Genomic DNA, 15,975 nt, shown 5'->3' on the forward strand with positions numbered 1-15,975 from the left:
TTTTAGATGCCAAGTGAATGTTGACTTTACTAGTATTTGAAGTTTTCCAGTAAAAGAAGTAAAATTTTCTAGTAAAAGATTTTTCTTTTTTCTAGTAAAAGAAAATCAGAAAAAGACCAGCCAGGCAGCCAGGCTAGGGTTATCAAAGGTTGCCAAAGGGTCAAAGACAAATTATTAGACACTAATTTTTTGTATGTTTAAAGTTATATTTGTTTATTTATTATTTAGTGTCTGCATTGGCCTGGTACTGTGCCATGTAATGGAGCTACTTCAGTGAGAAAAAAACAAAATGAAATTAAACAAAAATATATGTGCACAATTTTTACCCATGAAGTTTACTATCTACTAAGGGTTATTATAATAACTTCTTTTTAACTTTTCACAGTATTATTTGGACAATTGTCCAAATGTCATTTTTGATCTCCAGGAGACCACTGTACTCTTCTGCCTAGCAGAAATACTTTTGATTTCCAGCAAAACATAACACTGATCATGGATATCAATTATTGAGGGGCTACCATGAACAGACTGTGTTTAGCTTTATGTGTGTGAGCTCACCTGAATCATAAATTTAAAATATATATATTGGTGGTTTTTCTAGGTAATGCGGATAGAGTAGAGACAAAAAAATCTCTGTTCTCTTGGATCTTATGAGAAGGAGACAGATAATAAAGAAATAAATAATGATACAGTATTCCAGATAATGTTAAGTGCTATATACAAAAATAACCTTCTGAAGACACATAAGGAGTATGTTGCGGGGAGGAAGGGTTGCAGTTTAAAGTAGGGTTATGAGGGGATGGCTCACCCATATGATGACCCTTGGGAAAGACTGAAAGAGATGAAGGAGAGAGCCATGCAGACACGTGGGGAAGAAAGATTCTGTGCTGATTGAATAATGAATATAAAGTTCCTGCAGCAGGAGGGAATCTGGCATGTGGGTAAACAGCAGGGAGGCCTGTGTGGCTGAAGTAGGACAAGCAAGGGGAAAATGTAAGGGGGAATAGCAGAGGCTGTCAAGGTTGTTTCTCAAACTTTGGTGGACATTTGTGTCACCTGAAGCTCTTGGTAGAATAAAGATTCTGATTTAGTAGTTCTTCGGTAGGGTTTGAGATTCAGCTGATGCTGTTGGTCTGCAGACTTCACCTTGAATAGTAAGGTTGCACACAATTGCAACTTCACCTTCTTCTTGGGATGAGATGGGAAGCTGGTGGAGAGCATTGAGCAGAATGGCATGATCTCACTTACATTTTTTAAGGGCCATGCAGACTGCTGCTTGGAAAAATAACTCTGGTGAGGGAAATGTGGGAGTAGGAAGACTATTTAGATGGCTACTGTAGAACTTCATGTCTCTGAATCAAGATTGTTTCAGAGTCTGAATCCAGGTCAGGAACTAAAATCCCTGGTTTAAAAGCATTTAAACCACTGGTCCCCTGTGAAATTACTTCTCTGTCTCCTTATCCAACAGAACCTAAATTGTACAGACTACATGGATACCCCTACTTTACCACCAAAAATATTGAAATTTGAAAAGGTTAATTGATTTTTCTAGAGTGTTATATCTAGTAATTAGTGGCAAAGGAGACATTTGCATAAATTACATTTATTCAAAATCTAAATAATTGTTATGCTAAACAGTTTCATTTTGATAGAATGAATTAGGAAAGCTCAAATAATTTAAAATTTTAAAAATTCTACATAATCATGATTGACATTAATTTTAAGAGCTCTAAGGCACTATAACAGTCCGTGGTACCTCTGGAATTATTAAAGAAAGAAAATTATATTTATCATGATTTTAATGCTGAATGTTCTCTTGGGTAGCTGAGAATCGACAAATAGTTATCCTCATTAAGTGGTTTTTAAACTATTTTGGCCAGAAAACCATATGATAAAAGTAACAACTCTGAACTTCTTTCCTTAAATACTAACATACATACAAAAATGTTGTTACTTTTTCTGTAAGGCTCATGGACCTAGCGAGGTATAGATTATGCAAAACTGATATAAGGTGACCCATCTGTCAGTCTATATATTTTAATACCTCAATACATGTTTTACTTACATGGTTGAGTAGGTTGTTATTACTAATATTATAAATACATTACTCTGATTCCTAGTCTTTAGTCATATGGTACCTGAACAAAAAGAGAACCATGATGATGTTGAGAAAAAGATAATGTTGTGATGTCCTTTTATCAGGTACCTCTTTTTGGAGAGTGCAGTGGACAGAGAAATTGTCTCATGAAGGATAATTTGAGAGGGAGCATGGCTGGGGAACTGAAGATAGAATTATCACAGTGTTTCCGTTCAGCCTTGGCTCTTCAATCCAGCTGCCATTGTAACCATACATCAGAGGAAAGAATGGCATTAGAAATAACTTCGAGCCCTAACAATAAACTCTAGAGAAAAGTGATACCATCCAGATAAACAGTTCAAAATCCCCTTATATCAGGGGAGAGGAATATGGCAGCAAAATAGGCAGACCCTAGGCTCACCTCATCCCATGAACACAGCTACTATCAAATCCTCCTAAATACCCCAGAAACCAACTTGAAGACTGACAGAACAAACTCCACAGCTAACGGGAGAGAAGAGGCCACATCGAAGAAGGTAGGAAATGCAGATTTGGTATAGGGGAGAAATAGGTCACAGGTGCTGCAGAAGGGAGGGTGCTGTGGTCACAGAGAAGGGCACGAGAGAGAAGAGCACACAGGGGAATGCACAAGGAGAAAGTTTCTCCAAAGTTACTGACTTGGAAAACAAGAGAGGTTGAACTTCATGTGTTCTTGCAACCAGCGGGGCATAAAGTTTAGAGTTTAAAGGTCAGCAGACCGGGCGGATAGAGCCCAGAGGGCAGAAGAGAAGAAGGGAGGGAGAGAAGGCAGACAAACAAGCCACGGGCATACAGCATGGAGACAGCAATCTGAAGAGTACCTGAAGCACACAGGGGTGAGATTATTTGCTCTTCTTGGTCATCTTGAAGCATATTCCAGAGAGACCGCATTCACAGAGATGCCTCTTGGAACAAAGGAGCTGGTACCATTCCCCTTCCCCACTGTTCCTCAGCATAAGCACAGAGCCATCTGCTGGAAGCAGCACAACACCAACACTAACTTCCTAACTTGCTTATACCAAGCCCCACACCCCTGTGCTCTGGCAGGACTGCTCTTCTCTGTCAAGCTTCCATCAGTTCCAGTGCAGCAGGCTCCGTCCTCTGAAGATGAGCATAAACCTCTGCCCATACCATGTCTCCCAACCAGAGTTCTCCAGGGCCTTGGCTCTGGTGGAAGTGGTATCATGTCTCATTTCATGACCAAACCAAGCACATCTAATTAAAACTCACCACATTCAGTCCGGGGAGCAAACACTGCCCGCAGCAGACAACAAAAGCCTCTGAGGACAACCGGCCTGAAGCATAGATCAGCTAAAACAAAACAGCAAAGCGCATGCAGCACATACCTGAGACACCCCCTGAAGCACAAGGCCCTGGACACTTCATGACCTCTTCATAAAGTCATTACTTTCAGGCACAGGAGACATAGTTGGCTTTTCTAACACAGAGAAGAAGGCAGAGACTTAGGCAAAATGCAAAGATGGAGGAATTTATCCCAAATGAGAGCACAAGATAAGGCCATAGCCAGAGATCTAGGTGAAACAGTTTTAAGTAACACACCTGATAGAGAATGACAATAGAAGAAATCAGTGAGACCCTTACTACAGAGATAATAGAGTTGAAAAAGAATCAAAAATGAAGAGTGCAATAAACAAGATTGGAAACAGGCTTGATGAAATAATCAGCATTCTGGAAGAAGCCGAGGAATGAGTTGTGACCTAGAAAGCAAAATAATGGAAAATAATGAGACTAAACAAAAGAGAGAAAGAATTATGGAACACGAGAATAGATATAGAGAACTCAGTAACTCCATCAAATGTAAAAACATTCATATTGTAGGAGTCCTAGAAGAAGAGAGAGAAAAGGGTGCAGAAAATTTGAGGAAAATAATAGCTGAAATCTAGGGAAGGAAACAGACATCCAGATCCAGGAGGCACAGAGAACTCCCATCAAAATCAACAAAAGCAGGCCAACAATCAGACATATTGTAATTAAATATGTTTTAATTTTAGACCTAAAGACACCTGCAGATTGAAAGTGAAGGGATGGAGAAACATTTAACATGGGTTTGACATACAAGTCAAAAGCCAGAGTAGCAATACTTATATCTGACAAACTGGACTTTAAAACAAAGACTGTAACAAGACACAAAGAAGGGCACTGTCTCATAATAAAGGGGACAATCCAACAAGATCTAACAATTGTTAAGTATTTATGCAACCAACATTGGAGCACCCAAATATATAAAATAAATAAAAACAAAAATAAAGGAACTAATTGATAATAATACAATAAGAGTAAGGAACTTTAACACCCCACTTACATCAATGGGCAGATCATCTAAGCAGAAAATCAACAAGGAAAAAGTGACTTTGAATGACACGCTGAACCAGATGGACTTAGATATATTCAGAACATCTCATCCTAAAAGAGCAGAATACACATTATTTTCAAGTGCACATGGGAGATTCTCCAGAATAGATCTCATATTAGGTCACAAGTCAGACCTCAACAAGTACAAAGGATTAAAATCACACCATGCACGTTTTCTGACCATAACACTATGAAAGTAAAAGCCAACCACTAGAGAAAATTTGAAAAGACCACAAATACATGAAGGTTAAACAACATGCTAGTAAACAATGAATGAGTCAACCAGGAAACTAAAAAAGAAATAAAAATACATGGAAAAAAATGAAAATGAAAACATGATGGTCCAAAACCTTTGGCTGCAGCAAAACATTTTTTTAATTTTTTTAATGTTTGTTTATATTTGAGAGAGAAACAGAGTGCAAGTGGGGAAGGAGCAGAGAGTGAGGGAGACACAGAATCTGAAGCAGGCTCTAGGCTCTGAGCTGTCTGCACAGAACCCGAAGCTAGACTCAAACTCATGAACTGTGAGATCATGACATGTGAAATCATGACATGAGCCAAAGTCAGATGCTTAACCGACTAAGCCACCCAGGCACCCCGCAGCAAAAGCTATTCTAAGAGGGAAGTATATAGTGATACAGACCTACTTCGAGAAGGAAGAAAAATCTCAACAACCTAACCTTATACCTAAAGCTAGAAAAAAGAACAACAAATGAAATCTAAAGCCATCAGAAGGAGGGAAATAAATATTAGAGCAGAAATAAATGATACAGAAACTAAAGAAAAACAAAAACAAAAACAAAACAAAACAACAAACAATAGAACCAGATCAATGAAAACAGGAACTGTTTCTTTGAAAATATTAATAAAATTGATAAACCTCTAGCCAGACTTATCAAAAAGAAAAGAGAAAGATCCCAAATAATCACAAATGCGAGAAGATAAATAACAAATAACACCATAGAAATATAAACAATTATAAGAGAATATTGTAAAAACTATATGCCAACAAATTGGACAACCTAGAAGAAATGGATAAATTCCTAGAAACATATAAACTACCAAAACTGAAACCGGAAGAAATAGAAAACTTGAATAGACCTATAATCAGCAAAGATATTGAATCAGTAATCAAAAACCTCCCCCAAAACAAAAGTCCAGATGCCTTCACAGGGGAGTTCTACCAAACATTTAAAGAAGAGCTAATATCTATTCTTCTCAAACTATTCCAAAAAAGAGGAAAGGAAGGGAAACTTCCAAATTCACTCTATGAGACCAACATTACCCTGATACCAAAACCAGATAAAGACTCCACTAATAAAGAGAACTATAGGCCAATACCTCATGTACATAGATACAAAAGTTCTCAAGAAAATACTAGCAAACCAAATCCAACAATACATTAAAAAAATCATTCACCACGATGAAGTAGGGTCAAAGGTGGTTCAATATTCATAAATCAATATTCATAAATCAATAAATGTGATATACCACATTAATAAAAGGAAGGATAAGAGCCATATGACTATTACAATAGATGCAAAAAAAGCATTTGAAAAAGTACAAATCTATTCATAAAAATGTTTTTTCAACAAAGTAGATTTGGAGGGAACAAACCTCAACATAATAAAGGCCATATGTGAAAAACCCACAGCTAATATCCTCAATGGGAAAAAACTGAGAGCTTTTCCTCTATGGTCAGGAACAAAACAGGAATGTCCTCTGTCACCAGTTTTATTCAATATGATACTGGAACTCCTAGCCACAGCAATCAGGCAACACAAAGAAAAGGTATCCAAATCAGCAGGGAAGAAGTCAAATTTTCACTATCTGCTGGTGACATGATACTCTATATAGAAAATCTGAAAGACTCCACCAAAAAAAAAAAAACAAACCTGTGAGAACTGATAAATTCACCAAAGTCACAGGAGACAAAATCAATGTACAGAAATATTTTGCATTTCTATACGCCAATGAAGAAGCAACGGAAAGAGAAATTAAGGAATCAGTCCCATTTGCAACTACATCAAACCCAATAAGATACCTAGGAATAAACCTAAACAAAGAGATCTGTACTCTAAAAACTATAAAACTCAGGAAAGAAATTGAAGATGACACAAAGGAATAGACATTCCATGCTCATCGATTGGAATGTCTATATTACCCAAAACAATCTGCAGATTTAAGGCAATCTTTATGAAAATACCAACAACAGTTTTCACAGAGCTAGAACAAAGAATCCTAAAATTTGTATGGAACCACAAAAGACTCCAAATATCAAAAACCATCTTGAAAAAGCAAAGCAAAGCTGGAGGAATCACAGTTCTGGGCTTCGTGTTATATTACAAAGCTGTAGCAATTATGACAGTATGGAACTAGCACAAAAACAGACACATAGGTCAATGAAGCAGAATAGAAAACCCATAAATGAACCCACAACTATACGGTCAACCAATCTTTGACAAAGAAGGAAAGAATATCCAATGGGAAAAAAAGTCTCTTCAATAAATGGTGTTGGGAAAACTGGACAGCAATATGCAAAAGAAAGAAACCAGACCACTTTCTCACACCATACCCAAAAGTCAAAATGGATTAAAAACCTAAATGTAAGACCTTAAACCAGAAAAATCCTGGAGGAGAACCCAAGCAGTAAACAATTTGGCATCAGAAGTACCAAGTTCTGGGACGCCTGGGTGGCTCAGTCGGGTAAGCATCCGACTTTGGCTCAGGTCATTGTCTCACCTTTCCTGAGTTCAAGCCCTGAATCGGGGTCTACGCTGACAGCTCAAAGCCTGTAGCCTGTTTCAGATTCTGTGACTCCTTCTCTCTCTGCCCCTCCCCTGCTCTCTCTCTCTCAAAAATAAATAGACATTTTTTTAAAAAGTACCAACTTGTTTCTAGATATGTCTCTTGAAGCAGGGGAAACAAAAGCAGAAATAAACTACTGATATTTCAGCAAAATAAAAAGCTTCTGCACAGTGAAGGAACCAGTCAACAAAATTAAAAGGCAGCCTATAGGATGGAAAAAGATATTTGCAAATGACATATCTGATAAAGGGTTAGTACCTAAAATCTCTAAAGAACCTATAAAACTCAACACTCCAAAATGAATAATCCAATTAAAAATTTAAAAATCCAGTAAAAAAGACATGAAGAGACATTTTCCCAAAGAAGACATCCAGATGACCAATAGTCTTATGAAAAGATGCTTAATACCACTTATTATCAGGGAAATGCAAATCAAAACTACAGTGAGATATCACCTCACACCTGTCACAATGGCTAAAATCAACAACCCAAGAAACAACAGGTGTTGGCAAGGATGTGGAGAAAGGGGAACCCTCTTGCACTGTTGGTGGCAGTGCAAAGTAGTGCAGCCACTGTGGAAAACTGTATGAAGTTTCCTCAAAAAGTTAAAAAGAGAACTACCTTATGATCCAGCAGTTGCACCACTAGGTATTTACCCAAAGAATACAAAAATACTTATGTAAAAGGATACATGCACCCTGATGTTCATAACAACATTATCCATAATAGCCAAATTAAGGAAACAGCCCAAGTGTCTGTTGACAGATGGATAAGGAATAAGTGCCATATGTTATTATTATATAATATTATATAATATATATGACATATATTTTTGGTGGAATATTTTTCAGTCATAAAAAAAGAATGAAATCTTGCCATTTACAATGACATGGATGGAGCTAGAAAGTATTATGCTAAGTGAAATAACTCAAAGAAATACCACATGCTTTCATTCACATGGAATTTAAAAAGCAAAACAGATGAGCAAAAGAGGAGAGAGAGAGAGGCCAAGAAACAGACTCTTAACTATTGAGAACAAACTGATAGATACCAGAAAGGAGGTGGGTAGGGGAATGAGTTAAATAGGTGATTGGGATTAAGGAGTGCACTTGTCATGACAAGCATCAGGTATTGTATGGAAGTGTTGAGTCACTATATCGTATACCTGTAACTAATATTACACTAGATGTTAACTAACTTGAATTTTAAAAGTTTTTGTTAATTTTTTTATGTTTATTCATTTTTGAAAGAGAGAGCACAAGCAGGGGTGGGGCAGATAGAGAGGGGGACACAGAATCTGAAGCACGCTCCAGGCTCTGAACTGTGAGCACAGAGCCCAACGCAGGGCTTGAACTCATGAACCACGAGATCATGACCTGAGCCAAAGTTGGACGCTCAACCGACTGAGCCACTCAGGCGCCCCTGGAATTTAAAAAGTTAAAAAAAAAAAAACCCACACATCATCATCGATTCTCTAGAATCAGCAATGCAGTTGTTCTACTAAATTTACAACTCTAAATATAGCATGCAATACCATAGTTTTTAAATTAAAGCTTTTCCTCTGACTTGGAGATAGTCATGATTTTATCAAACATTGGATATTTTTTCACCAGGGGAATAGGTGATTTATAGTCATTATTTTTACATTAAAATGAACCCTTGTGAATAATTCTTACTTTTATTTTCTTTTACTACACTAACTGGTTGAGATATGGTGTAATACCTGTAAATGAGACTTTCTGGTTATCTCTTCAGGACATCTGCTGTTAAATGCTGGTTTGGTTTAGTGATTCAGACTCAAGGGTAGTTGCAAACTCAAACAGGTTCCATAATAAGTCATGTAGTGTACATTTAATGTTTTTAGTATGATGTTAAATGAGTCTGTAGTGAAGAAAACATTCTTTTTTACAGGTACAGATATGAAAAGTATTCTCCTTTCTCTAATTCCACTCTGAGCATCTCTCCATGTCTCCTGGAGTCAGACAATCAATTACCTATCTCAATTATAGAAAAATCACAATCCAAAAGAAGTGATGGTAAGATGATTTTGTTTACTTGACTAAGATAGCTTTTTATAAAGACTTTATATTGCTTTAGTATGGACAGAAAATTTATGTAATGTTTTTCTCTTAAAAGCTTTACTACTTAAATTGAGATACTATAGTGCCATAAAAATTCCTAGAATATAAAGCAGTATATGATGAGATCTGAAGAAAATATGGAAAGAGCATTAATTGCTGGCAACTGGGAAAAGCTTCCCATGGTTCCAAATAAGGTGGGCCATGAATTAGGATAAAACTAGTTTAGCACATATTAATCTCAGTCCAGTGTTCAGATATGAAAGAAATATATTCTTCCCCAGATCTCAATTTAACTTCTGTGTTCAGCCCCTTTCCATCAGAATGGGATAAATTGAATCTCATTCAATTTGTCCCTAACCTTACCTTTTTCCCCAGGGGTTGCTTATATTCTAGGGAGCTTACATAATATCAAAGGGGGAAGTTGTGGGAGGGGCCTCTTGGTGTTATTGGTCCCTTGTCAACTTAGGTATTTAAAATCCCTCTGGCCACAATATTTGGTCATACATGTCACTTCAGGGCTATCCCATGTCTACCTTTATGCCCTTTTTTAGCACAGAAGCTCTTCCTGATGCAGATGTGACAGTCTTGGAAACTTGGGAATAATTGTTTTCCACACAACACAGGATGCAAGGAATTTTGTCAGGATGTCTAGAATTCCATATGGCTGATGCACATTGCATAGCAATGCTTTGTGTGAGCACCCTTGGGAACATGGAAATCATCTCTTAGAAAGCTTTTGAGGAGCCAAAAGCAGGACGTTTAGCCACACTGTTCTACATATGTAGCCATCTTGTCTTTTGGGTTTTGCTACCTCCCTGGCTCTACCATGGTGGCCCAGGTTCTTCCTGCTAGGGAATCCACAAATCTCCCCTCAGGTGTTTGCTATGTCTCCGGGATGAGCTCAAATGCCCTCTCTCCACTGCCCTTGAGCATTGACATGCTCGACGCTTCCTCCTCACCACTCCCACCCCACTCCCTGCTCCTAGCCTACAGATTGCTGTATAGGCAGTGTGGAAGCTCCTCTTTTCTATACCTGCTAGTCATGCAAATCTTTTATCTATACCATAAAACCTTTTATTTCCCCTAATATCATCATCAGTGCTTTCTTTTGACATGTCTTTTTTCCTGAGCAATGAACTCCAGAGGTCTGGATGAAGGGAAGGGCCAGAGGATTAATAGAAATATGAGGCAGGGAGGTAGGGAAGATGTGAACATGTAACAAGTGTACACCATCCTGCTGTATGAAAAGAAGAAAAGCCCCCTGGAAGAAGAGAAGAGTGTGAAAGGAGGGTTTGGACTTTCACTTCCACATAATGTACAGTTATTGAAGATATTTTGTTTTTGACAGGAAAGATAGGATGTAGATGGCAATACAGCTAATCACGAAATATTTAAACTTTTAGTGTTAAGAAGAGAAACATAGCATCTAGAGGTGGGAATTAAAAATTTTTTAATGTGGGGCGCCTGGGTACCTCAGTCAGTTAAGCATCCAACTCTTGATCTCTGTTCAGGTCATGTTCTCATGGTCATGGGATCGAGCCCCAGGTTAGGCTTTGCAGTGATAGCACAGAGCCTGCTTGGGATCCTCCCTCTCCATCCCCTTTCTCTCTCTCTCTTTCTCTCTAAATAAATAAATAAATAAATAAACAAACAAACAAACAAACAAACTTTAAAAATGTTTTTAATGTAGAGACAGGTTTTAGACAGGTATACAGCATAAGACCCACAATCTTTTTCTTTGCTTTAAATGAGGTCCTGCTCCCTTAAAGTCATAGATCTGTATAAACATCAGATATAGTGGACACAAAGTTTATCCTAAAAATTATAGTAGGGTGATAATAGGACTCTTGTCAAAAATGCTCCACCTACAACCCCCATTCCCACTACACTGGAGAGCTGAGATGTCCAAAAAAACTCTGCAACAGTGGAAATGTTCTATATCTATGCTGTCTAATACAGCAGCCACTAGCACGTGTGACTGTTGACTTCTGTAATATAGCTAGTGTGACTGAGGACTGAATTTTTACTTTTATGTAACTTTAATTAATTTACTATTCAGTAGCCACATGTGTTGTGTAGTTACCATATTGGAAAACACAGATCTAAGCTATCTTCACCTGTCTACAAGATTTCCCTACCCTTGTGTGATCTTGGGATCACACAAATGTCAGGGGTAGAATTGACATTAGAATCAATTTTTTGGAAAAGGAATTCCCATTATATTTTGGGGAGTGAAATGGAAATCTAGAAAAGATAAGTGAAAAATGCGTGGTCACTTGGCTACATTTCTAGAAGAGGCAGAATTAGAAGGAACATGACTACACAATAGTCTTGTCTGTTACGCAGTCTGATTCATCTACCCAAAAGGATTCATCCCAGTTCCAAATAACCTATATTTTACTTTCAAATTTTACTTAAGGGCTACTAATAAGTGTAAATAACTCCTACCTCATATGATTATTAGGAGGAAATAATTTAAAAATGCCTGCAAACCACTTAGCCCAGTGCCTGGCAGAAAGGGAGCACTCACAAGTGGTGATTGTCAGAGATAGATAACATTATCACTTTTATTAAAGTGATCAAACTCTTCAAAATATATTTCACTTGTGATGTGGGGGCTAATTCTCCAGCTTTACATGATTATATCAAGACATGACTTCTATAAAAGCGTTTTAAAATAGTTAGCTTTGAATGTCTAAGAATACTGCCAAAAGTACAGTTATACTACTAGTTATACTACTAAAGTATATAGAGTTTTAAATTTTTATGTGACTTTGTTTCCTAAACCTGATCCCTAAAAATGGTTATTCACTAACAAACGATTGTAATGCTGTCCAAAGTTGAAGTATCATCCATATAAAAATTTAAATTTCAGATAAAACTTGGTCAGCAATAAAATTACAAGGGATTTCTGTTGAAAAATAGAAAAGTTTAAAGATTAAGGCGAGAAATGCCTTTGTTCAAAATTTTGTGTTTTTTCCCAGACAGAATAGTGAATGTTATTGGAGCATAGGAATTCAAAGTACGCAGTATAAATATAAAATAAAAAGAGAAGAGAAAATAAGAAACAAGGCATCAGAAACGAAACAAAAGAGTCCTTTTATCAAAACCTCTGGGGGATTTATATTGCCTAAAATATGGAGGAGAAAATATTTTCCAGTCTTGCTTAGACTCCTATCAAATTAAGTCTGTTGAAAATTTCATTTTTACATCCTAATCCAATTTTAGGACAGCTTGTAGAAATGCAAAATAAGTATTTAACTTTGATACTGATCTAATTTCACTTCTCTTGTTTGCTTTCCTTTCAAGAATGTGAAATTGATGCCAGCTCTTCCATGTGGGTTTATGTTTTCCTGGGGAACCTTCTTCGTGGAATTGGGGAAACTCCTATTCAGCCTCTAGGCATTGCCTACCTTGATGATTTTGCCAGTGAAGACAATTCTGCTTTCTATATTGGTAATGCCTACCCCATTCATCTTCTTGGGAAGCAGCATATCTGGTTTTCTCAACTCTATTCCAAACTGAGTGGAATAGAGTGTGCAATAGAGTTTGATACTTCATATCCAGTTCCTATATTGAGGTTCACACATATCTGAGGTCCACACTGAGGATTTGGATGATAAAGAAACTTGCATTAGAAGGACCTGTCACGTTAGGGAAAGAACATCAGATTAAAAGAAAATAACTATAAGATCAACTGCAATCATGTACGACTTTGTACAAGTATCTTCATGGACTTCATATTTCATAGGTTCTTTTTATTGGGTTAACTGTGCCACTGAAGCATTTAGGTATCATATATATGTGTGTGTATATATCTGTGTGTGTGTGTGTGTGTGTGTATATATATATATATATATATATATATATATATATATATATATATATATATATAATTTTGTCTCCAGAGCCCTAGAAATTGCTTTCTAAGATAAAAGCCCTGATTATTTAAAGCATCTTTTTTTCCTATGAGGGATAGCCTGCAAGGAATTCTGAGTTATCAGTAGCAGGTATGAATGGATAAAGAAAAACACAGAAAGTATGAGAGCAAGGCCTGACATAAACCCATGTCTGGAACAGGCCCCATTGGATAGACCAGCAGCTAAAATCACACACACACAAAACAAAATATAGCAAAAGCAAACTCCAAGTCCAGATACATCTAAGCAGTATTCACTGAGTGCCTCTTATGTCTTAGAAACTAATTTTTTCTCTATTTCACACACCAGTCTTGGTTTTTTTTGGGTTCTGATCTTTGAGGGCCTGGCCTTCAAGGGACAGAAGGACAAGACTGAAATTCATTGGGAGGGGCTGTGGCTAGCTCCACAGTATAGTTCTTTGCTGGCTATGCACATAGAACTCCAGAGGGCTCTGATTACAGTCTGGCAGGCTGTAATTAAAAACAGGTTACCTGCTCTAATGGAAAATTCCAGCATAAATCAGAAACTAGAGTAGAAGTTGCTAGGCAATGACTCTGGAGACTAGAGGAAAGATTGCAAGCCAAGAGATGCAGGCATGTATCAAGGTGTCCCCTTCCTGCTCACTCTGTTCACCCTGTCTTCTCTTCTGAAAAGGATCTGTAACTGCCATTTACTCCTCCTATCAATTTAAATTAATCGTCAGGGATATGCGTGTATCAAGCTCTGTGGTGAAATGAAAGGCATATAGTAGATACTTTGCAAGGAAGAGTTATGTTTCTGGTAACCAGAAATGATGTCATCGATACAGTCTGCTCCACTTTCCTGTTACAGCTGCCTAGGCTGGTCATGGTTGCTCCAGAGAGCACCTTCCTGCCCTCCCAGGTCTAGCTCCACTTGCTGGCTGCATCCTGGGATATGCATAGTTACTGCTCTCACACAGACTCTCTGAACACATGCACCTCTTCACTAAGGTGGAAGAAATCAAGTTTAATGTCAAAATGACTCTTATGCTTAACCAGCCACAAAAAAGTTTTGAAAGACTGTCAAAATAGTATAATTCTGATTTTTTATCAGTGGGGGAAATCTAATCCTAATGAGTAAAGTTTGCTCCATTTGGGGGAAGTTAACTTCTTCAGAGTCTTAGTGTCACTTCTTTACTAAGAAGTAATTAATGCCTTCCAAGTGTTTGTTCTTCTTCCAAAGCTGAGAAGGACTTATTTCCTGATTCAATAAGGTTGAAAAAATTGACAAATTAAGCACTCTTAAGTGAAGAGTTGATGAAATATTTTTAGCTACTCACTGGATTTCACTCATATTTCTTGTTTTAAAATGTATTAATTTACAAAAGCAGAGAAATGCCCCCCCCTTTTTTTGGTGCAGGGTGTGTGCAGACGGTTGCAATTATAGGACCAATCTTTGGCTTCCTGCTAGGCTCATTATGTGCCAAACTGTATGTTGACATTGGCTTCGTAAACCTAGGTAAGGAAGTTTATTTTTGTTTATTTATTTATCTTAGTTACTGCAATTTTTTAAATGCAGATGGTGTAAAAAATATCAGAGTCCCTTTTTATAAAATGACAGGATTATAATCTTTCCTGGAATGAAAATAATCCACTGAAAATTTGTTGTTGATATAATCACCACATACATTAATAAATGAAATATGAAAAATAGGCAGTGATTAGAACCGGACGACCTATGGTTTGTTATTCAGATGTATCCTTTTTCACTTCTGGTTTGCCAGTTCAAACACATTCCAGCATAGTTAAGACTAAAAACTGTGGCTTCTCATTGGCTCTTGTTGGTTCAGGTGTATCAACATGACAGTCACATCGATTGATCATGTATTTTGTAGACTTGCCAGGAAGACCGAGAATTGAAAGTCTTTCGGCAACCAAAATTCATTCTTTACAAATCATTTTCAGGTGGAAGCATATTAGAGTGGGACTACCTTACCCCCTGAGAGAGTAGTTATGGAGGGAATAAATGTCAGAACTCATCTTTCCATAAGTATTAATTTGTTTCTTTCCTTATGAGATGTACCTCCTAGAAATGGGCATTACTTTTCTTTATTTTTTTTTAAACTTTTTTAATGTTCATTTACTTGTGAGAGAGAGATTGAGACAGAGTACAAGTGGGGGAGGGGCAGAGAGAGAGGGAGACACAGAATCCGAAGCAGGCTCCAGGCTCTGAGTTGTCAGCACAGAGCCTGATATGGGGCTTGAACCCACGGACTGCAAGATCATGACCTGAGCCAAAGTCAGATGCTTACCTGATTGAGCCACCCAGGCACGCTTATTTTTCTTTCTTTTTAAAGAAGTTCAAGAAATCAGTTAAAACCAAGAAAATAAGTTGCATTTTTAAAAATTCTGAAATTGCTTTTGAAATCATTGTCTGTTAAAATTAAATGCAAAACTCTTGCACTAACTTTCCTTTTTTTATCAAATAAACTTCAAGATGAATTCCACAATTTTTATTTATTCATTCATTTATTCACTAACCTTACTAGTTTTATATCTATCTTAGGTGCTTTTCTACCACAAAATAGTGAACAAGATAGTAGATGAATTCCTTGAGTTCGTTAAAATCCTGTCATGGAAATTGGTACAGATAAGAAAGCATAGGTGTGATGAGTGGTACAGAGGGAAATTGTTCAGGGGAAGCAATGAAGATGCAG

General features: G+C 37.2%; 1 protein-coding gene across 1 annotated transcript in view; it reads left to right on the forward strand.

Annotated features, from left to right (window-relative positions):
• Window positions 1-15,975, forward strand: part of SLCO1C1 (solute carrier organic anion transporter family member 1C1) — a 63,009-nt gene that overhangs the window by 20,307 nt on the left and 26,727 nt on the right. The window contains exons 6-8 of the mRNA XM_032593917.1: window positions 9,209-9,333; window positions 12,688-12,834; window positions 14,679-14,777. Coding sequence (XP_032449808.1) covers window positions 9,209-9,333; window positions 12,688-12,834; window positions 14,679-14,777 — 371 coding nt within the window. The remainder of the gene's footprint in view (window positions 1-9,208; window positions 9,334-12,687; window positions 12,835-14,678; window positions 14,778-15,975) is intronic.

The sequence above is a fragment of the Lynx canadensis genome, chromosome B4 (assembly GCF_007474595.2).
Source record: "Lynx canadensis isolate LIC74 chromosome B4, mLynCan4.pri.v2, whole genome shotgun sequence".
Classification (NCBI taxonomy): Eukaryota; Metazoa; Chordata; class Mammalia; order Carnivora; family Felidae; genus Lynx; species Lynx canadensis.